This window comes from Ambystoma mexicanum, chromosome 6p, assembly GCF_040938575.1.
Source record: "Ambystoma mexicanum isolate Mex_15411 chromosome 6p, UKY_AmexF1_1, whole genome shotgun sequence".
In the NCBI taxonomy this organism is placed as follows: domain Eukaryota; kingdom Metazoa; phylum Chordata; class Amphibia; order Caudata; family Ambystomatidae; genus Ambystoma; species Ambystoma mexicanum.
Window position 1 is genome coordinate 1253475890 of NC_090935.1, and position 24201 is coordinate 1253500090.

The 24201-nt window shown below is 46.2% G+C and overlaps 1 protein-coding gene across 5 annotated transcripts in view; it reads right to left on the reverse strand.

Annotated features, from left to right (window-relative positions):
* The window catches only part of VPS13A (vacuolar protein sorting 13 homolog A), a 2994934-nt gene that overhangs the window by 1793737 nt on the left and 1176996 nt on the right, over positions 1-24201 (reverse strand). For 4 of the 5 annotated variants that reach the window (XR_011280366.1, XR_011280367.1, XM_069625904.1 and 1 more), the window contains exons 33-34: positions 17198-17505; positions 17052-17069 (exon numbers count right to left, since the gene is read on the reverse strand). Coding sequence is in view for 3 of the 5 variants with exons in the window: in XM_069625904.1 (XP_069482005.1) it covers positions 17052-17069; positions 17198-17505 (326 nt within the window). In the remaining 2 variants the exon portion in view is untranslated. The remainder of the gene's footprint in view (positions 1-17051; positions 17070-17197; positions 17506-24201) is intronic. The other variant, XM_069625905.1, reaches the window with a different exon arrangement.

The window sequence follows — 24201 nt, forward strand, 5'->3', positions numbered from 1 at the left end:
ACCAACTGGTATGTCGTGAGAGGAGAAATCAAATCAGCTTAGGAGACCAGGTCGCCCCCACTGCTGATGCTGCTTGTTGATCCTTAGATGCCCCTCTGCCACTTCCAGAGCACGATAAAAGCTTCTGCCCTTGCCTGGCCGGTGGGAGCTGCGCTCTCCTGCCACAGGGGCATACTGCCTGTAGCCCTGTGCCCTAGAGGTGGAGCTGAAAGCAGGTTTGGCCGGGTGCGCAGCCAGGCCTAAAGATTTAACAGTGATTTTGGATTCTTTACATTTCTCTACAGAATCTTTGGCGCTGTGGCCGAACAGGAAATCGCTCTCGAAGGGCATGTTCAGTAACTTAACTTGGAAATGAGGCCAAAAAACCCCAGATGTTTTTAAGTAGGCCTGCCTCCTCAGCATTACTACTGATGTGATAGATTGGTCCACCCAGTCGGCAATGTCCAGGCCCGTTGGCAGCAACTGCCTGGCTACCTCTTTCCCATCCTCCACCAGCTGTAGGAAGCCCTCACGCATTTCTCCTTCATGGACGTTGCACAGCATTCTCAACTGCGGTCCAAAGACCAAAAGAGCATTTGGAAAACCTGCTTGCCACATTTGTAGCCTTAAGAGCCATACTGCCCGAAGTGAATGCTTTTTTGGCTAAGGCATCAACTTTTTTTAACTTCCCTGTTGGGAGGTAAAGTGGAAGATACTGGTCTAGATGAGACTGTGGTAACCTGCATAACAAGACCCTCCAGAGAAGGGTGAGAGGAGAGGAATGAAGGGTCTCCTCTAGCGAGGCTATATTTCCCAGAAATGGTGGAATCGACTGGGGGAAGAGGACATGGGTGCTGCCACAGAGAGGTTAGTGGATACACAATGGCAGAGTTTAAAGGCATATTGTGCTCTGTAGTCAGACCTTCATCGAAAATATATGTGCGGTTGTAACCCAGCAATGGCGCCACTGAGGACTGCAATCCTAGGGTATCAATGACCCTTTCTACCAAAGCCCTGAATTTTAACTAGTTATGAAAATAGGGCTGGAATAGTTGAAATTCGAGGTCTGGAGAGGCGTCTAGATCGCTGGCGTAATGGAGGCCTTGTGCTAACTGTAAAAGCTGACTGTGGTCCTCAAAATAATGGACACCTCCTCTACCCAATTAAATGGGGTCGAAATCCTCCTGGTCATCGGCGCAGAAGATACCTGCCATGGTATCGAAGAATTCGGACTGGGGTTGTGTGTAAAGGTTTTATCGACAACCGTCGACATACAAGGTTTGTCTGTTGGCGATGATATGGTGGCTGTCGGTGTTGAGACAATGTAGCATCTGCATCTTTGGATGCACAGGGTTGATCCGGCTTCCATTGGACCTCTTTCAGTGTCGAAAAATTTATCGGCGCCAAGGTCGTCAGTACCGGGGCACGAGAGGGGTCGGAAATACTCAGCACCGCACTTTGCTCCAAGACCTGCTGCATGGGGGGTTAACGGTGCCGACTGCAGCATGCTTTTTGAACAATTCAAGCACAAAGGACTAAAAATCCTCCCACTCTTGGCAGGTGGTAGGCCCGCCGACAACATACCTCTTTCCGCCGACAAATCGGAGTCCCGACGGTGGCAGTGACATCTTTTCTTCTTTCGGGACGAGGAAGAATGGCTCCTCGAGTGGGACAGTTACTTCTTTCGCCCATGTTCTTTTTCAGGGATGTGCCACTCAGTTTGGGCCTCCGAGGACTGAATCGTCGACTACGCCTGTGATTTAGAGGGTGGCTGACCTAGAGCGAGTTTAGCTGCTCGATCGCAAAGGGATTTGGGCTGCATTTTGGCGCACAATGGACACCAGTCTGTCCCGTGACCCATGTCGAGGCACCAGAGACAAAACTTGTGTGGGTCAGTAATGGACATCTTGGTGCCTCAGTCGGAACACCGCTTGAAGACTGATACCCGAGTGACCAACATCTAGTGACAAGGGATTAGAAAGGTTTTCTGACGAAAACATCGAAGAGTTGAAGATTCGCCTGTGTTCCCAAGCAGCGTATTATCTTATCTTGGGTAAAATTGCTTGATTCAAAACCAACGGCTGATGTGAATACCAATGGGCTGAGATCAGATTTGTTTGAATTAGAGAGAGGTACAAGACAAGGATGTCCCTTGTCCCCTTTATTATTCTTCATTGGAATTGTACCACTAGCTGTAGCATTGAGAGCAGATGAGGGTCTTCAGGGTGTAAGTTGTTAGGGTTTCTAACAAAAAAATATGGTTTTATGCTGACGATTTGTTATTAGTTCTCACGAATCTAAGTCATTCATTGCCCATATTTATGGATATTTTGTCGGCCTTTAATCAATACTTTGGTTATAAATTAAATTGGTCTAAATCAGAGGTCCTTCCCTTGGTGCCGTTATGCGTCAATAATTTTTTAACGCAGTGGGGTTTTAAGCAGTGTGCAGAAAACTTGCTATACTCAGGAGTGTGGATTTTGCTGAGTATTAGTGATTTCGTTAAAAAAATATGAACATGATTTGTACTACATACAAAATGGATTTAAAGAGTTGGAACATGTTGCATTAATCCCTATGGGGGGAGGATAATGCATTGAAAATGGTCTCCACACCAAGAATAAATTACATGCTTAGCATGATTCCAATGGACATTGAAAAGAAATATTGGTTGGAATTGGATAGACACCCTCAAACCTTTTTATGGGACCGAAAACCTCCATCTCTAGCAATAAGTAAATTGCAACTGCCCTTAGAAAAGGGAGGATTGGGGGTACCTAATTATAGAGCATATCATTTGACCTTCAAGTCACAAATCCTGATGGAGTTCATAACACAAGATCCTAATGAATGGGTGTGTGCTGAAACCAGTCACAATGGTCCACTATTACCTAGGGGTTTATTAACTACTATACCGAGAGATTGTGATCCCTTGACTAAAAGTCTGAAACATTCCTGGAAAAGTCTGAATAGCGTTTTGGGTTTTAATTCATTAAGAGATCCTAGTGCCTCTGTAAGGTTGAATCGAGTATTAAGTTGGAGGGTAAGACTTTGTTTTGGGCTCAGTGGTTTCTAGCCGGTGTGCTATGGTTAGAGGACCTTTTTGTAAATGGGAGATGGAATTACAATCAAAATGCAGTATTTCTAAATTCTGCATGGCTGATTATCGCAGAATCAGGAAAGCAATTGATGAGATTGACTTGGAAATGAGACTTAACGTGGAAATGCTCTTGCAAAAACCAAAAGTGGGAGAGTGTGGATTGGTAAGTCAAGTATATGGCTTGATTGTGGGAGAATATAAAAGCAATGATTTGTTGAGAGAGGAATGGAGTCAGGGGATTGGGAGCGACATTGATGAGGGTCATTGATCTCGTATGTGTACGAACATCAGGCTTTGTTCTTTGAGTTTGACTGAGAGGTCACGCCAAATTAAGATTATGAACAGGGTCTATTGGACACCAGAAAGGTTAGAAAAAAGAGGAATGGTTGACAATTCTGAGTGCTGGGCTTGTGTCCATGACACTGGCACATTGGAACATATGTTATGGAATTGTGCCGGAGTGAGGGGATTCTGGTTCGAGTATGGAAGAATATGTGAAAATGTTCTTAATTAAAGGATTGCCTTTGATGTTAAAACCTTAATATTATGTAGTGATGTATTTGTGGGGGATATGTCCAAATGTAAAACAAAATGGATTTTTAGAGGCACAATGGTGGTGAAAATAAAATAATATAGAGTTTGGAAGACGGCGGACCCAGTTACTATTGAGTTATGGGTTGCAGAAATGCATAATTTGGCAGAGATGGAAAGAGTGATATTTCAGAAAGATAAAAAACGTGCTTTATTTGAAAATATTTGTGGTAAACTCCCAACACTGTACTGATCAATGTCATGACCTATGATGTGAATCCTGGGATGGGTGGTTGGTGTTCAACATATAATTGTAATTGTATTTTTCCATAGTTATGCATTCATTATAAATACTGTAAACTAAAATTTTCAAACTAATAATTTCTTCTTCAATGGACAGCATTCTCCTGTAAATTCCTCATCAGATATAATTCCAAAGCAGTACAGAGTGCAGAGGCCAAATCAAGCGTCGGAACCACGTGCTAAATCGAGGCATTAATGCTTGGTGAACGTGTGGAGCGATGACCATGTCGGTGCTCAACATCTTTCCCTTACTGATACAACCCTCAGAAATGCAGATGATGCTGCCATACCCCTAGTGGAATGTCCCCCGATGCCTGGTGGCCGATCTTTACCTGCTCTACGATAACACAGAGATTGTCTGGCTTGGTCATCACGCTTGAATTCCGAAGTCCTAACCACATAAAAACTGAGAGCACTCTTCAGGTCCAGTCTGTGCAGCCTCTCCTCATCTTTAGAATAATGAGGTGGGGGGTAAAAGACAAAATAAACAAAATAAATAAAAATAAACAGGCTAATCAATGCTCTGGGGCATGTGGAATAAAGGAACTTTGGACCCACCTTGAGTGAGGCTTTCTGCTTGAAGAATTGCACAAAAGACGGCGTGCAAGATACCGCCTGCAGTTCACTCATGAGTTGCTGACAGGATTGCCACCAGGAAAGCTTTTTTCAGACAAAGAAGCCTGATAGGACATGAATGCATAGGCTCAAACAGAGTGGCCATCAAGAATTTCTAAACTAAGTTTGGGTCCCAGCCTGGAACCACAAACAGGGTAGGTGGAAACCTATTTACAAGACCCTTAAGGAATTGTGTCATAACCGGGAACGTGAAGAAAGATCCTTGATCCGGAGACCTCTTAAAAAAGAGGCAAAGCCCCCAAGTACTCTTTGACTGTCCCAATCTGAAGGCTGGCAGAGGCCAGTGACAAAAGGAACTCCATTATTTAAGTGTTGGGGCAAGCAATGGGGTCTATCCTGCAGGGAATGCAGCACGCCTCAAATCTTCTCCATCTGCATGTATAAAGCGTTGTCGTGGATGGTCTGCGTGCGGCCAGTAGCACCTCACGTATCTCACCTGAGAGGTACCAGTCATCATATCTCATCTTCTCAAGATCCACAAATGAAGGTTGAGGGATTCTGGGTTTGGGGAAATACCCGACCTTCCAACTGGAATAGGAGGTCTGGCCATCGAGGCAGGCAGATGGTCAAGTCCACTAGTTCTCAGTACAATGTTCTCCTCGCCCAATCCGGGATGATCAATATCATGGTGGTTCAAACCCTTCTCAACCTCTTGGGAACCCACGAGATGACAGGTATCGGAGGGAAGGCATAGTGGGGGGGTCGAAGACCCACTCCACCAGGAATGCATACCCTAGTACACCTTCCGCTGGGAATTCCCTCGAGCAAAACTGTCCGCACTTCGCGTTGGACCTTGTGGTAAAAAGATCTACTGTCGGAGTACCCCTCTGAGTGAAGATCTCCTCGAGAACTTCCTAGCATACTTTGCATTCTTGTGAGACTGTTCTCTACCTTCTCAGAGAGTCCGCAATCCTGTTCTCCGTTCCTGCCAGATGGACAGCTGAAGCAGAGATCTGGTTCTCCAGAAACCAGAACCATAGTTGCAGCGCTTCCTTGCACAGGGATAGAGACCGAACACTTCCATGCTTATTGAGGTAGTGCATGGCCACAGTGTTGGCAGTCAGAACAAGGACACACTTCCCCTTGAGGGAGGGCACGAAGGCCATTAGGGCTAACCTGATCTCCAGCCTGTTGTGTCAGCAGCATTCCATTGGTGACCAAATGCTGCTCATCTGCAGATCCCTGCAGTGAGCCCTCCAACCCTTCAAACACACATTTGTGACCACCTGAGCCTGGGGCCATGGAGGCCAAAAGGGTTCCCCCGTCATGTTTTCTATGCTGGACTACCAAAATAGGTTGTTGGCAACTGACTTCGACACTTTGAGAATGCCCTTCATGTCATCCAAGTACTGGGACCAATGATCCTCAACAGCCATTGCAGAGACCGCCTGTGCAGACTGGCCTCTGGCACCAGAAAAATGCAGGAAGCAAGGACCCCGAGGTGGTTGAGGAAGGACGCAGCTGATAGACAGTTGTGGCTCTGGAAGAGCTTACTCATTTGGATGACACTGGAGACTTTCTTTGGGGGAGGACTAGCCTTCTGCTGAACTGGAGCTTCTGCGTTGGTGTGACGTGGGACTTCTGGAACTTTAGGGAGAAGCCCAACATGTGAAGCAGCAAACAGGTTTCCTCGAGCTCTGTACCTGCTCCAGCGACTTTCCTATCAACCAGTTGTCCAGGTATGAGAATACTTGAACACCGGATCTCCTGAGGTGCGCTGCCACCACTGCTATCAGCATGGTAAAACCCCTGGGTGCAGAAGTTAAGCCAAAGGGAAGCACATTGAATTGATAATGTGTGTCTCAGATGGTGAATCTCAGTAAAAGCCTGTGCTTCCAATGAAGGCGTTTCCGTTGAGTCGGCACATGAAAATAAGCGTCCTGAAGATCAAGCGACACCGGCCAATCCTGCAGTTGTAGAGCCTGGAGAATTTCTTTCAACATCACCACCTTGAACCTAACCAGGATATTGTACAAAGGGAAATCTGCTGATCAAGTTCACCTTTTATAAGCTCCATGCCCAAAGCATACTGTGTTACTTGTGCCCTGCTGCATCAGCATCCTGATTTGCATCACCTGCTTTACCAGTGGCAGAGCAGATTCAGAGGTCACAGGAGTCCTCTTGACAGCTGCAGTGACAGCCAAGTATCTGCAGCGCAGGGGTTGCATTCAAAGGATGCACACCTGTTCCAATAATTGTATACTTCCTGAGGGTTCTGTGCTGGTGGCACATTAAACTGAAAATATAAGCCAACGTGTCAGCCCTTTGGGCCCAGTTCAGCTGTGGAAGGGCTACGTGGGTTCTTTCCAGACAAGGTTCCCCTTGCTCACTGCCAGGACTGGAGCCATGGGCGTGCCTCTTTTACCCTTTGTAAGGGCAGGTAACACTTTCCCCAGGGACAGCCCCTTCACAGGAAGCTGTCAACAGGAATCAAAGGGCAAACTCATTCACAAAAGCCAGGGTGCTGCATTTCTAAAGGTCTTTGATTCTATTGGGAAGGGGCGGGTCATCGTAGACAGTGAGACATCTGTACAGTTGAGCAAAGATCTGGGAGCACCTCTGGCAGAACAAATATTGCCAAATAACCTGTTCTATGGGTAGGTTCCCACTCGGGAGGGTCTACAATCACATTTTAGCTCGCTGTACCTTTCACAGAGAAGAAATATCCTTTTGCATATCAGCCTAGTACCACGCACCTGGGCTGTGCAGCATCAAAATGCTAGGCAATTCTCCTCTGGCCAAGAGTACCAACGGCAATGCCAGACACATGTTTTGGCATTGTTGGGCCTCCGCAATGAGGGGAGGCTGTGCCTCTCCAAGCACAGTGAGCAAGGGGTTCACGTCTGAATTAGCCTGGGTAATTTAGGGTGAAACCCCAAGTCCCTAAACAGTTCAACAGGTAGGGGAAGATTCTGCCATCTTGTTTCTCTCTACCTCCGTCCTGTCCCCTCCCTGTAACACAAGGCACTTTGGGCATGTCAGTAGATTGTTGCACTTTGCAAAAGGCTTCATCTACTGAGGTGAAGGAGCAGTCCATGCCAGAGGAGAGCTCTGCCCCCTACCCACTCCCAAGGCACATTGGGGGTGACACTTGCTGTGTCCAGGACCTGCCATTCTGCACTAGTATCTCCCAGGGCTTGTAGGGTACCTGAAAGGGCTCAAGTCCCTGAATGGGGTTTTGCAGCATCTGTAGGGCCAGATCTACTAAGGCTCCCCGTTCCGCTGCCTTGAAATAGGTCAGACTGCTGTCAAAGCCAAACTAGAACCCTCAAGGCAGAGGAACCTGCCAGTGCCAACTTCAAATACTCCGCCAAACCTTAGTACAATTGCTTGCACATTGAGCAATTTGATGCTCCATTGTGTCCTAGCTGAGCCAGTCACCTAGTCTCAAATCAATCGTTTGACGCCAGGACGTGGCTCAAACTGCTGGAGTCACTGTCTGACGCTTTATCAGGGAGTTACACCATGACTCTACCCAACTCACCCTGGGCTGCTGCTTCACCGAACCGCACATCGGAGCAACAGGGTCACCTTTTTGACAGCCTCTGGCTCTAACCGCTGGACCGTAACTCATCAACCCTTCCTAGTGGTTGCAACCAGACCACAGAGATCCTGGAATGCGCCCTGACCTGCACCGCCTTCGCGCCAATTAGATCTCGAGCATTTGAACCCGCTAGACACCCGCTTGCCGGCCCAAGATCCACCTACACAAACTGAGGTTAACCCGTGCACAGCATTGGTTGAAGCAGAGGTTGGATGCCAACACAAGGTATTATTGATCAATAACTGCCCCCTTTGTCCATTTGGGCCCTAGAGACTGGTTAGGTCACTTTCACCTTTTCTCATCAAAAGACTTATCCTTTTCATTGTTAATGATTTGCCTAAGACTCCGGTATTCATACTGAGGGATACCGTCTTTTATCTGTCGCATCTCCTCTGTTCTTTCAACATGGGTGCGTTTTGTGCAATGTTTGCTAGATAGTTATATTACAGCTGGTGTTTGATTAACGACAGATGAAGACATTGCCAATCCTGAACACAGACAGGAAGAAACCTTGCATCAAGACTTGCCTCAGGATCTAGTATCAGAAAAGAGAAGATCAGAGGACACAGCAACATTAAAGATAATCTCAGTCAGAGCACCAGATACGTATAAATGCACCAATTCGATGGACATCTGCTGCAGGCATGGCTATCCATCTACGCACTTTAGAATGCAGCAACGACCTATGACAAAATTCGGTCAAGCCGGGCACTTAACGTTTAAACCTACTCACTCCCGAATTGCCTCAACACCTCTGCCATTGAAATACAGTGTCAACCCTCAAGAACATTCAGGTTTAGCTGGACACAAAGAGTCTCTTGCACTCGCACACAATCGTGACCCCAGCCCCCCTCAGCACCCACCCAAATGCCTGATCTCTTGGGGTGCTTAACAGAGCCTAGCCAGCCTAGCCAATTCCTAATCTTGGCCATATGCACACATGCATTCAAAACTATAAGAGAATTTCCCATACTCTGGACAGCCGTCCCTGAGGGTGTTCCTACCGCAAGCGCCTTGAGACTAGAATAATGGTAAAAGGTGCTATATATCGCCCTCCTTTCTCAGGTACCAGAAAATAACAGGAATACCAACCCGATCCTCTCTGCTCTGGTGGCACCTCTTCCATGGCACACTTCAATAACAGGGCTCTCAGTTCTTCCTGGCGCTCCTGTTCCGGGTTGTTGTTGAGGGGTGAACCTGTCTGGTGGTTTGCTTAAAAATGGTAGACAGTACCCCAATTCAACGCGCTACAATTGGAGGCTATCTCCTTAAAGTGAGGCAAGTGCCCAGAAATTCTCCCTCCGACTGTGGAAATGTGTGGGGAGGATTCAAAGCGGCTTACAGGGCACCAACGCCCCTGCTGCAGCTACTGCTGGACCCCAGAGGCCGCTCTGCTCCTTCATGGATGCAAGAAACGCCTCTGCCCTTGCCTAGCTTGTGGGAGCTGTGCCCTCCTTCCAAACCGAATGTACAGCTTGCAGCCCCTTCTCCTAGAGGAGAAGCCGTATTGTTTCGCAGGTTGCTGCACAATTAGGCAGAGCAATTTTGTAGCTAGCTTAGAATCCTTGAATTTCTCCAAGGATTCCTTGGCCTTCAGCCGGAACAGGTGCTCACTGTGGAAGGTGATGTCCAATAGCTGAGCCTGGACATTCAGCAAGAACACAGATGTGAAGGTAGGCTGACCTTCTCAACACAGTGGATGACTGTTACCTGGCTCATGTAATCTGCAGTCCCCAGGCCCGACTGCAGCGCTTGGCAAGTGTAAGGAAGGCATGGTATCAAAGTAAGACACACAAGTGACCACAGTGCAAGGGTGTTCATTGAACTTTATCAAGGGGGTGAAAAACTCCTATTGAAACCTAAATCTAAGATGGCAGCAAGTTACGACCATTAAATAATAATAATGCAGTCCTAGTGGAGTGGAGTCAAAATAAAAGGGCCTATACTAAAAACGTATTGCCAATTCTCACCGCTAAATTACAAATAGTGTGGGCTAATATTCATGAAAAAGAAAGAACTATTCACAAAAAGATAAGTCAGGATGTTCAGGCCGTTGGCCTCCCTTCCTCATGCTTTCAGCATGGGACAAGGCAGTTCACTGGGGCATAGCACACTCTTGGGCTTCTTCGGCACAAGGACACAATTCCATTACAAGCATCAGGGCCTTTTCTGCCCAAATCTCTCAAGTTATCAAAAGTCTCTGGCTTCAGAGGGCCGGATGTATCAAACAAACAAAAGGTTCCTTTCAAAGTATTCAAGTAAGGTGATTCACTATTCACCTCAGATCCCCCTCAGCTGGGCTCAGATCCTCTTTTCACAATTAGTCTCCCTCAACCGGACTCGGACCAATTTCAGTTTGTTTTTAGCTATCAAAGACATTTGAATGTGCACAGGGTTTGGCTTACATAAATACAACGTTATTGTGTTTGAAAACCGAGCCGGAGGAGCCTGAGAAACTTAGAAAAACTGCAGCATTTTCGAAACACAACCGTGTTGTGTTTCTGCCTAAATCTGCTTTCCCATTTTGGGCTCTCAGGGAGCCCGAGAGCCCCAAATGGGAAAACAGCTTTAGGCAGAAACACTGCAGCCTTTAGCATTTCAGAAAACAAACGCGTTGTGTTTCTGCCTAAAGCTGCTTTCCCATTTGGGGCTTTCGGGCTCCCCACGGGGAGTCCGAGAGCCCCAAATGGGAAAACAGCTCTAGGCAGAAACACTGCAGCATGGAAACACAACCACGTTGTGTTTCTGCCTGCCTTGGCTTTCACTTTGGGTCTCCGGTGGAGCACCGGAGACCCAAAGTAATAGCCACGGCAGGCAGAAACACAACGCGGTTGTGTTTCAAAAACGCTGCAGTTTTTCTTTCTAAGTTTCTGAGGCTCCTCCGAGCCGGAGGAGCCTGAGAAACTTAGAAAGAAAAACCGCAGCGTTTTCAAACACAATAACGTTGTATTTATGTTTGCGGTAGCTTCAAAAGCTACCGAACATAAATACAATGTTTTTAAAGCTGCGGTTTTATTTCTAAGTTTTCCCGGCTCCTCCAGCCCAGAAAACATAGTGAAAAAAAAACGCAGCTAATGCTTATTCTTTTTAAAATAAATAGCACTTACTTAGATGCAGCTGCAGCTTTTCTGCCTGTAGTCTCCGGTCTGCGTCCCCGAGTCCCGGCACCAATGAAGGAAAAGCCACCCAGTGGTAGCTTTTGTTTACTACAGCTTGCTGGCTTTTCCTTCATTAGTGCCGCAAAAGCAAAAGCAAGCACAGGCGTGCATCGATTTCACAAAATTGATGCCCCCATGTGCTTCCTTTTGTAAATTTTGAGCTTCATTTGCTCAAAAGTTTACATAGGGACTTAAAAAAAAAAAAGTGGCAATCTATTTTTTTTATTATTGCCCATCTTTTTTTGCAATAACATTTTTTGGGCGAACCATTCCTTTAATGTCTCAAGGCCTTGTAAGAATGTTATTGTATTTTTCCCTTGCTCCCTCCCCCACCTTAAAGCGCTTTGAAACATTTGTTTATAAGCACTATTTAAATAAAATACCATATCATATAAGTTAATTTTAAAGGTTAGAGGTCGGGTTGATTATTGTCAAGAGGTCTGGTAGGGATGGTTCTACATTTCAGAGAAGGACATGGGATGAGGTTGAGGTAGAGGTAGAATGACAGCATTCTACAAAAACTGAGGGGACATCGGGCAAGGACATTAGAACAGAGGGGGGGCGGGCACCCTGTCTCACCTAATGAGGTTCTCCTCTTTTGGCATTCTTCCCTGAGCTTTCCACTCAGCTGGGCAGAAAGGGGGATAAGACCCTTGGGTTTTTCACACAAGCCACCTCTTTGCCATCATCAACGATCCGCAGAAACCCACCCCTCATCTCACCAGATGGGATGTGCTCTGCTGCTTCCGCTATAAGCCTCCACAGCACGTGGGAGAACTTCCTGAACGCACAGGATGCATTCACTGCCAAAAATCTTTTTAGCTAGGGCATCAGTTTTTTTAGATTCCCGATCGGTCAACAAATTGGAAGTAGATGGGGCTGGTCTGGAGTTTACCATAGCGACTTCCACCACTAGGCCTTCTGTCGCTGGGTGAGAAGATAGGAAAGGCAAATGACCCCGCCCGCCCTTTTGCCGGCTTGTACTTTTTGGTAAGCTCCGAATCCACAGCTGGAGTTGAGCAAGGTCTCAGCCACAGAGTGGAAACAGGGTTTGCAATGGCAGCATTAAAGGGTAATGACCTCCCTGTTTGTGGGCCTTTGTCAAGAATGTCTGTGAGATCATAGGTCGACCGGGGCGCTAAGAATGAAGGCCTCAACCACCCTCTGAACAGTCCTTATGGGACTGCATTAGGGTGTCTATAAGGCGCGGCTTGCTGCATGTCAAGGCGGGGGAGATGTGGCCAAACTTCTTGTATTGTGGAGCCCTTCAGCAAGGGCCACCAAATCCATCTGGTCAGCAAAATGTTCATCTCTCCCAGACCCTTCGCCAATAGACTCAAAGCCAAAAGGCACCTGGTCCCCCTCGTCATCGAAAATCAACTGCATTGTGTAAAAAAAAAAAAAGAGCAACATTCGGGAACAAAGGAATGATCTGCTGTCGGCGCTGATGTCAATTGTGTCATTCCCACCAGGCCTAATGGCGCTGGTAACTCAGAACCCCTTGGCACTATGGCCGGTTTCCCGGTAGTAGTTGTCAAGCACGAGGGCGTTGGACCAGACTTGGCAACCTTGGCACTGGAACCTCCAGGCACAACAGGTGCTGTGGGGGCCTGCAGCTTCAAGACCGGAGTTCGTGCAGGTCTTACTGGGATCTTACAACGAATCAGAGGCGTGCCTCCGTCAATGGCATTGCTTCTTCTTATGGGAGGATGAGGACGATGAATGACTTTGAGAATGCAACATTTTCCTGACGCCTGTCCTCTTTCAGACATGGGGCCCTCAGTCGCTTGCCCTGACGACCTGATGTTCGAACGAGCTGGGGATTTCATTGGAGGACACCTGAGTGCTAATTTAGCCGATCGCTCCCTCACTGACTTGAGATTCATTTGTTAACAAAAGCCACACTCCTCAACATGGTGATCTTTACTGAGGCACCACACGCAGATATCATACAGGTCGGTGATTGTTAGGGAGAATTCTCTTATAAGGCTAATTTCCTAGTGAGTCCCCCAGCAGCTTTGCTGGAATTTTTGGGGTTTGTTTTTTTCTCCTGCTAAGAGTGAGACTCTTTTACTCCCACTCTTAGGTATGATTTGAGTTATGTCTGTGACTGTGTGATTTTGGGCTATGGGGTCTTTTACTCCATAGGGTATCATCTGTTTTTTTGTGTATGTGTTACACAGCACCCTCAGTGCAGTAACATAGGGGTGTCATAGTGACCCCCAAACATAAACTCCATACCCTGGGACTGAGTACTGTCTCCCAGGGCATGTAAAGTCACCAATGACTATTAGTCTTAAATTGTGAACAGAACCAGTACAAACCATCATATTGTGGAAGTACTGGAAGGGGTTAATTATATTGCCCCTGGGTCTGTTTTCAAGGGGGGACTGTCCAGTCCCCCCTTGTCAAGTTTCTGGCTGGTGGCAGTGGTTACCACATGAAATATTCCACCGGAATATTCTCTATGGGATTTTCCCATTGATTTTATACGCACCACTTTTTGGTGCAATGTTAAAGATACCGCTGGTTTATTTATTTAATATTAAATTAACGGTTGAGTCTTTTTGTCAGAACTCTTTTCTAAAATGGCGTTTGTGTCCGTCTCTGAAACTCTGACCAAGGTCGAGCCCTTTGTTCCACTTTTGGGCGGGCTTTTCCACAGAAGCCCTCCAAATGGTGCCACTCTGTCTGGGTTCCACAGGAAGGGTGGAGGGGTGAGGGGGGAATTGGCACCCTGGACTGCGTTGCCTTAGCAACCCAAGTCACACTCCACTCTGATTGGCCCAGTGGTGAGCCGCCCAGCTCACCACTTCGCATGTGTGATTGACAGCTAGGCTGATGAATGGGGGTTTTTGTGCATAAAAGCAGAGCCTTTGGGACTGGAACTTCAGAAGTCGTCACAGGACCTAAGAATCCAAAGAGGGAAGAAGCTGAGCCATCTGCAACAACGACACCACCGGTGGAGCCCTGCTGCAACAAACTCACCCTTTTCCCAACGACAAGAGAAGATCTTCTGCTGGACGGGTCTTCTTCCTCTGAGCTGGTGGGACCAACCAGTTCACCCTTTTTGCCTTCCAAAGACGTTCCTTGGTCGAATCGCCCGTGCCAAGCACCCCGGCGGCCAGATAGCCAAGCTTCACCACTTTGACTGTGAAAAAAATGAACACCTTTTAACCGGAGAACTCCGCGGCTGGTTTCATTCCTGTGCAGTGCATCGACTCCAAGTTTCCTCCTCGACGAGATCCTGTCTTTCCCTGGTCGGAACAACGAACTGCAACCACTGCCAGGAACAACTGCCACCGCTGGAGCTTACTCTCTCTTTAAGGTACTGTGTTCCACCTAGCCTCCCTTTCTTCGGTTTGCCCAAGGTGACTCTTAAATCCTTGGCTTGCCAACTGGGTTGGCCCCAGACCTTCTAACTTTACCTTCTTGAATCACCCCAACCTCTTTTGAACATTCTGCAAAGACTTTTAGTGCATTTTAAAACCGTGTTTTTCTGGGAACATTTCGCTTTGCTCCATTTAAAGTGGGCCTGGCCTATGAACTTTGGCTCTACAGTATATACTGCCCTTCTTCTCTTGCTGAGAACTCCTAAAAGTGTTGGGACCTGTTTTATATCTATGCTCTGCCTTTTTCTCTCCCTTTAACCTAACTATCTGAGTGCCATCTAGGTTACGCGCTCACATCTGTTCTGACAAATAGTGGTGTCTTAACTCTGACTTGTGTAATAGGTATTAAGGGAGGTGTGTATACTTTACCTGACTCTGTTTTAACTTGCTTTTGATTTAGAGTGTTAGTATATTGCCTAAAGTGTGTTTTAAATAAATAATTATATACTTTTTATACAAAGCTCTGGTCAGTGTTTGTTTGCACTACTGTGTTTTTGGTCCTATTGTGTATACTGTATATACTGCCCTACTCTTCTTGAGAGAAGTCTGACTGCTCAGCCACAGCTACCAGGTAAATCTGGGTGGTGCAGACTGCTACCAATTGGGTTTACTGCTTACTCCTGTAGTCTTAATCTTTTTGCAGTGTTCCCCAAGGGAACCGCACAGGACTCTGCCTAACAGTGATCGACATCTTGGAGTTGTAGTCTTGGCAACGTGTGAACCCGGATGCCTTAAGAGCAGACATATCGACGAAAGTCGATCGAATCTGTCAATTTTGTCAACATTTTATTTTCTCTCATGAGAAGCGTTATGAATAGCAGCCTGCTTAGTGCAGAAAAAAGGAACTCAGGTATGGGGGCATAGTATATATGGTAGGCAACGTCATGTGCAGACCAACAAGAGGCATTGTCGAGTCAAGAGGGATCGATGCTCGAGTTGAGTCGTACTATGCCCCCTGTCGAAAATAGTTTGAGCAGCTGAGGCTAGAAGATACCCATCTGATGAGGAAGCTGCAGGAGAAAACAATCCATTGCACTAGCTTTCCAACTTCTCACTTTTGGCCAATGCCCAATATTCCAGGATGCGCCATGCAATAAGTGGGGATGTGAAACACAAAAAATTAAAGGTAGAGATATATGATGGACTTGAGCAGGCACCAGCTTGTCGGATACCAATTTCACACAAATGTGGCGGCCATAGTAGGGCACTAGTACAATGCAGGGAGTAGGATTATTGTTCACTTTAATTTTCTGTAGTCAAACAGTGAGTATGTAAAGTGAGTTCACTACAGGAATTATTTGGGTACACCGATTAGAAAAGGATAGTTTATTGCTTTCTGCAAATTGTTCGAGCCTGTGGGCCTCATTACGACCCAGGCGGTAAGTTACCGCCTGGGTCGTACCTTTACCACCATGGCGTAAACTATGTTTACGCCATGGTGGTTGGCGGGGCGGTAAGTCCCCAATCCCCATTTACCCTTCCCCATTCCCATTTTTGCCCCATAGGGCATAATGGGAGTGGGGAAGGCGTTAATTACGCCACCGTAAATTACGGTGGCGTAATTAACATCAAGGTCCCTTAGCGCCATGGATTTTAACACCTGCTGAAAGCAGGTGTTAAAACCTCCATGGCGCTAAGGGACCTCGGAATCAGGCGGTAAGGGTTGGCGCTGTTTACGCCGCCGTAAACCCCTTACCGCCTGAGTCGTAATGAGGCCCTGTGTGTTTTATTTTACCAAGTCTATGTTTTTCCTTCATTGGACGTGAATGGCAAACATTTTAAAATGCCTACTGCATTTGCTTGGCCAAAAATGACAAGTATTGTATGCACCAAATCAACACACTGTTGTAAACGCAGCTGAACAGCACTAATATGGTTCACATCAAAGTACCAAGGCGAAAGGAAACCAAGCACGCTTGTAAAAGCACCATTCACAAGGCTCCCAGCTTATTAAACGGCTCCAATGACCACTAAAACGGGCAGCTGCTGGAACCGAGTTTTAAGCAAGATTCCCTTTTCAGGCTTCATTGAGCAGCCGGATCTCTCCAAATATATACTTGCAAACGGCTGGCAGAGAAAGTGCTCTCTCGCTGATGTAAAAAGGGGATTCTGTGGGAGGAGGGACCCAATTTGAAATGAGATAAACGTCCTGCTGAGAAAAGGGTAAAAAGCCTAACTAAATTGTGTCAAATGCATGCACCATCACTGCCAAATGATCAACATACCAAACGTTACTGCTATTACAGCATGCAGTTTTACATTCACCTTACACTTACAACACATGCTGCTTGTTCTACAAAGGTTTGCAAACGCCACAAGTCGTGAGATCAGGTCAAGAAACGTGCATGCAAATAATCAATGCTCTTCATGCAGTAGGACACTGCTAATATGACTAACACTGTACTTGCCTGCACGTTTTGGAAAATCTGAATAGTTGCAGCCCACAGTTAGGAAAAAAGGGGCATGGAACAGGGAAAAAACAAGATTATGAGCATAAAGAGATAGTATTTCCAGAAGATGTTAATTGTGAAATAAAGAAGCGATGAGAGTTTACCTATAAAGTTTCAGTTCGCTTAGCTTCACCGTCATGGAATCGATGACAGGAGGAAGGGTACACCGGGTTTTTGTGGTCACAATGACAAACTGATTTTTGACAGTGATGAGACCGAAATCGGCCACAAGAAGGTTTGAGGACACGGCAGACTGTGGTACCACCACTACTGGTGCTTTGACATTGATATCAAGCGCCAACCGGAAACTCCTCTGGGCAAGTTCCTTCACACCTGAAGCAGCCTTCTCTGCTGCTTGGACTGTTACCTCTGTCAGTGCATCTTTGGCAGCTTGGAAATTGTTGACAAAAGCCTAAAACAAAACACAAATATAGTTGTAACATTGGAAAAATGTTCTTCAGTACATTTCTGAATTGTATAATCCACTTTTTGATTTTTATATTATTGTGATTTGGTTTACATTCAAACCTTTCACAACTTTACATCACAATATTTACATAATACGTACATACATAGCATCCCTTACTATCCTGACCAGAGATTTTAAAACATTTACAAAATACTAAGTTCCATAAAAAAAAGTCATACTAGTGTCATAGAGAGAATTAAAATGTGCCAATTTGTTTAAATATGTGGTTTGTTCAATACCCCATCAATTCTACATACTATTATTAATACCAATACTTTAAACCAAAACGGATTTTAAAAATCCTAATACTGCAAGCGACAACAAAATCTGTTGAGCCCTCAGGATTCTATGTCAAAATCTGTCTAGGTTAATCTCACGACGGACAAGTGCCTCAGCCAATGCTCCCACTTTACAGTCTCAATAACATACTCTTTCCGTCTTGGGGATCTTATTTCTCACACCTAAAATTTCCTTGGTTAAATATAAATAAAATGTTACCCTAATAAACTAATTTCTAATAATTCGCAGAGGGTATCAAAGTAAATAAGAGGTCTTGTTTAAAGCTTTACTTCAGCCCAAAAGTAAGAAAATAGCTGATATATCATAATGTGTTCTCTGTTCTCGATCCAATCATCTTCAATAATTTATCTTTTTGATCTTTCAATTTGCAGAAAAGACAATTTGGCTGAGGGGATAAAATCTTACTATATATTTGTAACCTTTTCCAATCTATCATGGCTTGTACGGATGTAAGGTATAATTCCCGTATGATGACACTAACTGGCAAGCCATTTGGAAGAGCTAGACATCTTTGCCAAAGTAATGTCCCCAACTTGTACCCATTCCAGCTCTGAAGACCGAGTCTCTGCCCCGTAAATTAGCTTTGGCAATATTTTCAGTCTATAAAATCTCAGCAGTGGTATATTAGAAAAACGCCTAACCTGCTTGTCTACTGCTTTCATTTGAGCCAAAAACGCTCATCACCGGTTGCAGCGGTTTATACACTTGTTTGTCATCCAGCTCAGACAAAAATGTAAACCCAAATATAACTCCACCACGTGAATCCTTTGACCCTCACCAGTTACATCCTTTATTTTTTTTTGTTTCCATGGTTTTATAATCAAGATTTGTGCTTTTGAATCATTGACCTTCAAATCCAGGTCATCTCAATAGTTAGCCAAGGAATTCACAGACCTCTGCAACCCTACAGGGGTCTGATCAAACAGTACCAGGTTATCAGCGTAGGCCACATACTGAACTTGTAATTCACCCAGCCGAGGGGGACAAGCATTTATGGGTGTTCAAGGAACAATTTGCATCACTTATATGAAAGACACATCCTTGCCGGAGCCCACAATATGTCCTGATTATGCAACAATAATTATCTCCAGATCCAACCGTACCTTTACACTAGTGTTCGAGTGGAAAGTCACAGGAATGCTCAATAATTTATCTGGGCAGCCTTTCTGTTGTAGTTTGCTCCATAATTTGTGAAGGTTGACACAATAGAATTCTTGGGTTAAGTCTAGGAAAGTCACATATATCAGAAACGTTGCTGATACTACTTGCAATAAGAGTTGTAGTATGAAACAGTTCAAAGACATTCCCACACCTTTCCTAAATCCTGCCTGGTTTCCATCTGTAACGCTCACCTGATTCTCGCAGAGGCGCCGGTCTTGACTGGGCGACTACCGTATCTTCCAAGGTGATGTGTAGCACCCGGTTGGCTCTTGGGCTGGACCTCTGTGCACTGTATGCCTGACTTCAAGAGTAAGATGTCTTAGGTAAGTGAATGCCGAGCTCTCCATCTGCCTCGGGGCAGGGTGCTGTAACCAGTTTCTTCACTGGATCGGTAGCACAGGCCTCTTGACTTCAGAGGACTGCTGTCCGTCGTTTACTGACTGCTGTCCGTCGTTTACTGCACGAACGGTAAGTTTCGAGTAATTCTATTGTCTTTAAAGTCTTTAGTAATGATGGCTCTTGTTTTGCAGGTTCCGGCGATGGCGGATGACGGGCTGAAGTGAGTTGAAGATGGAGTCCGTGTGATGAATAGAAGCGCCTGGAAGCACGTAAGTAAGCGCTTGTTGCCTGCTTCACGATGCGCTTTAACTGTCTTTTATTTTGCAGGTACAAGTTCGGAGCGGCTGCAGGGTGCCGGAATACCCACTGGGTTAGGTGTGGAAAGGAGTAATGGCACGTGAGTATTAAAGTTCCCCAATGTCTTTAAACGCACCTTGTTTTGTCTTTCAGATGCGGGATGCAGCGCCGAAGGCCTCCGGAGCGTGCGAAGAGTTGGTAAGCTTTTGTCTTTCAGATGCCGGAATGCAGTGTGAAGACCTCTGGAGCGCACGAAGAGTAGGTAAGCCTTTGTCTTTCAGATGCCGAAATGCAGCGCGAGGCGTTGGTGGCAGCCGATGGACCAGGTAAGTGAAGAGCTGTCACTGAAGACCATAATGCTAACCTGTTCTTTCTTGTCTTTATAGGTGTTGCTGAAGACTGGATTCAGAATGGTAAGCCTTTTTCCTTAGGCCCAGGATCAGATGCAGAAGACACGATGAGCGTTCTGCTGCTGAGAATGCAGAATAACGCAAAGCAAGATTCATCCACCGGGTGTGGTTTAAATAGCCTCCTGTAGTGCTTAGGTGTCTCCTTCCACAGCCACGCCTTGGTAAGAAAAGAGTTCCTGCCTTCCAGAAGAGTTCCAGTGTTCTGAATCTAGGGAGTGGCTCCTGCCCCACCCAACAGGAAAAGTAGTTCCACACAGAAGAGGATCAGAGACTCAACTGGCAGGCAAGTAAGCAGCATGGTCTGCTGCAGGTAAGTCCACCCAAGCATTATGAGCCCGGCGCTTCCAGCGCTGGGACTGGGCATATTTATGAGCCTGGTGCCACTGGCGCCAGGACTGGGTCCAAAAGGTCCCAATTGGGACTGGTTGGCCCTCGGAACCTGGGTTATGGATCTGCTTCCAAGGGAGTTGGGAAAACCCTGACCTTTTGGAAGCAGAGATCATGACACCATCCATAACATCTGCCGACAGAGCCCATGACTAACTTTTTTCTGAGTATTCCCGAGAAGATTTCTTTTTTTTCAACATTACATTTTATTGGTATTTAACAAAGAAAGTTGGATCAAGTCAAAGCGAGGGTGCAATTTGATTTAGTGACATTGTGAGGCAGCACAAACAATATAGGAACATACATCCAATGGATCCAGTACAATATATCGTATCATTAGCAAATGGTGGGACATAGGGTGCTAATTCAAGGTTCAGTGCTTTGAGATCTGGTGGTTGTGTCACTTTCCCTGGGAATATTTCTGTATTGTCCAAAAAAAGGGGACCAGGTGTTGCAGAATTTCCCCATGACTCCCACACGAGAGGCCGTCATTTTCTCAGCCACTTCTGTGTCCCAGCATTTTGCCCACCACATGGAAAGAGCTGGGCCTTCTAATGGCTTCCAGAGACAGTTAATGGTAATTTTAGCTGCAGTAAGAAGGTGGGTGATCAGGTCCACCATTTGCCTTTGAGTGGGAACACCCCCGTTTCCGTATCTCCCAGTAATACAATCCCCGGGTCCCATGGTATCGTCAGGCACATGATTAATTTGATCTGGTCCACTACCGCCCTCCAGAATTGCGTTGATTTTGCATAGGCCCATAAGAGATAGTACAGAGGTTGCATCCCCTCCAGCAAAGTGGCAACAGCCCTGGATTACTTTTATTCAGAATGTTCGGGGCGATATACCACCTGAAGCATACCTTTACAGCCCCTTCTATGTTTGTGATACATTTTGAGGTTTTGCGCATCCGGGAAAAGATACGCCCCTATTCCTCCAGCTCTCTCCCTACGTCCCTTTCCCACTTTAGCAACTAGTTCTCTTTCTTACTGGGGTCACCCTTTTCCAAGAGCTTATACAGGGCCTATATTTTGCCCCTTGGGGGCGCTGATGTTAATGTAAGTTCTAACGGGTTCAGTTCTCTGCTCCATCGCGTTCTAGTCCTATGCTGGGACAGCCAGTGTCTGAGTTGGACATATCGTATCTTTCAGTTTCTGGGATCTGAAATGTGTCTTTGCATTCCATAAAGGTGAGTGGCGTCCCGTTGGTGGAAAAGTCCTTAACGTGTGTCAAGCCCCCCTCCTGCCATGCGTTGAATCCAGCTAGATTGTGTCCTGGGGTGAACTGTGTATTGCTCAATACTGGGGTGAGTGGACCCAACGGCCCCACTGGATTGTAGCCCTCTTCCAGCTCTGGACTGTATTTTTAGTGGCAGTTAATGGGCCTGTGCCCGGGACTTCGCGTGTTGCCACGAGGTGCGGCAAGTCAGACAAGGGGGGTTGCGCTCTAATGCTCTTCTATCGGTTTCCACTGGGGTTGGCTACTGTTAGTCTGCCAGGTGAAGGCGTGTGATAATTGTGCAGCCAGGGCATATCAAGAGACGTCAGGGACCCCAAGACCAACTCCTGCATCCCACTCTTTTGGCAACTCTCGTTTTTTTCCTAGCCCTTACTTAATTCAGGATACCATTTTGTAATCTTAGCAGCTCCCCTGAATCAATGACTAAGCACTGATAGAGCAGTCTAGGAACCAGGTTCATTGTTAACTCTGTAATTCTCCCCAGCCATGATACCTCCTGTTTGTTCCACCGTTACATATCGCTTAATAGAGTTCCGATCAACTTCGGGAAGTTGGCCTGGTACGTTCTCTCAGTTCTATGCGGAATGTTCGCTCCTAAGTAGGCAATTTGAGATTTGGCCCAGGTGATAGGGCAGATGTCTGTTGATGTTTCTTTTTACTAAAAGCATCCAAAAGGGAGATAGGTCACTCATTACAAGAATTTAACCTATCTCCCTTTTTGAAGGCCAGTATTATGTTTGTGCATTTCCACAACTCTGAATATGTTGTTCCCATTTAATATTCTGGAATAAAACAGCCAATATTGGGCCAAAGAGCAGGAAAAGACGTAAAAGTTGCATTGGATAGGCCGTCCGTCCCTGGCACCTTGGAGGATTTACATGTACTAATAATTACTACAACATCCTCTGCTGTAAACTCCAAACTCCATTCGCTAGTTGTAAACTTTAAACTACCAAGTTCCAAGTTCAAAACCTTCCCGTACACTTTAGAAAAGTGTTCCACCCAACACGTCTCTGCAATAGGTTGCACTTGAAGGCATTCCTGTGGACTAGGCTTTTTAATGAGAGTCCAGAAAGCACAAGTACCCCTACTTATTAGTGCTGTGACGAATCCGAGGATGTCTTCCCTTCTCCGCTAGGGGGAAACCTTTCCCATGGGACCAGGGCATTGCATCATCAGTACACTAGCCCGCCTGGATGTGGTGCACTGAGGGGGGATCCCTGTATGGGATTAGGGAGGACCATCATCAGAGAACACAGTATGACCATGATTCAATTGACCCTGCTTCAATACACTCAACCCTTTCTACAACCCTAAACCCTCCTCCTCTAGATAGAGCCAATGTGTTTTGTTGTCAAGTCAGCCAACCTTACACCCATGTCAAGACTGAAAGACCAGAAAGTGCAAAGTATCATGCATGTACTTTTGAAACTGGTACTGTGAAGATCATTTCCAAAAATCACTCTAGAGAAGCATAGTGAGCAGTCTAGCTTCCCGTCACAAGTGAGGGGCCCAAGCAGTACAACAATCCCACGCAGGACTTTAAAAGAAGCTCAGCCGGGACGTGGAAGGGGGAGATCAATCCTCCGAGTGTGAACAGCGGGAGCCGTGCACAGGAGCAGCTGACACGAGCCGCACAGGAAGCCGTAACAGGAGGTAGAGGAGAACCTGAACGTGGTCCATGACGAGACGACTACTCAAGTTGCTGCCAAGTGAATTCTCTGAGCACCTCAGGCCCTGGCGAAGCATGTGCGAGAGAGAATATGCCGTCAGGACGAGTCACAAGACTGCAAAGCCGCTACCGACCCTGCCAGATACCGAAATGCTACCGGTGCCTCGAGATGGGACACAGCTGCCCAGGAACCGCCAGTGCCTACGGGAAACAAACAAACAGGTACACAGGATACCCAGTAGGTGCTAGAGGTCCAGGGAAGCAACAGGGTGTACCCAGAAGCTGCAAGAAGTGGGTTAGGGACCCTGAAGCAAAGCAGGAAGAGATGTATTCTTGGCAGGAGAGTGAACCAAGTGGATACAACGCAACAGTGCGAGTCTGGGATCTGCACCCATACGAGAAATTAAAATTTACAATGATGAAGATTAAGATTGTCTAAGACACTGTGGGAGAGAGACAATCCATGAGAGAGCACTTGCTTGGCAGGAGAGTGAACCAAGCATGCAAAATATTGCGTGTTTGAGCCCCGCACCCACATGATGTTGAGAATAAGAGGGTAGAGAACCCTGGAACTGACCGAAGGAATTCTATGCTTGATAGAAAACTGTGCCAAATTGGTAGGATAAAGAAGCATGAACACAAAATGCACCCTTGTGAATTGCGCCAGGACACTTTACCAAAAGGGATAACGGGGCTCAGTAGTCCTAGAGGAATGGGCATAAAATCAGAAGTCGTCTGTAGGAAAGAAGCACAACCCTTGTATTAGAATTTTGTATTTCGGGACATTATATTGCAGCACTTTTTATTACCAGGGAGTCTGGTAACGTTTCTGTT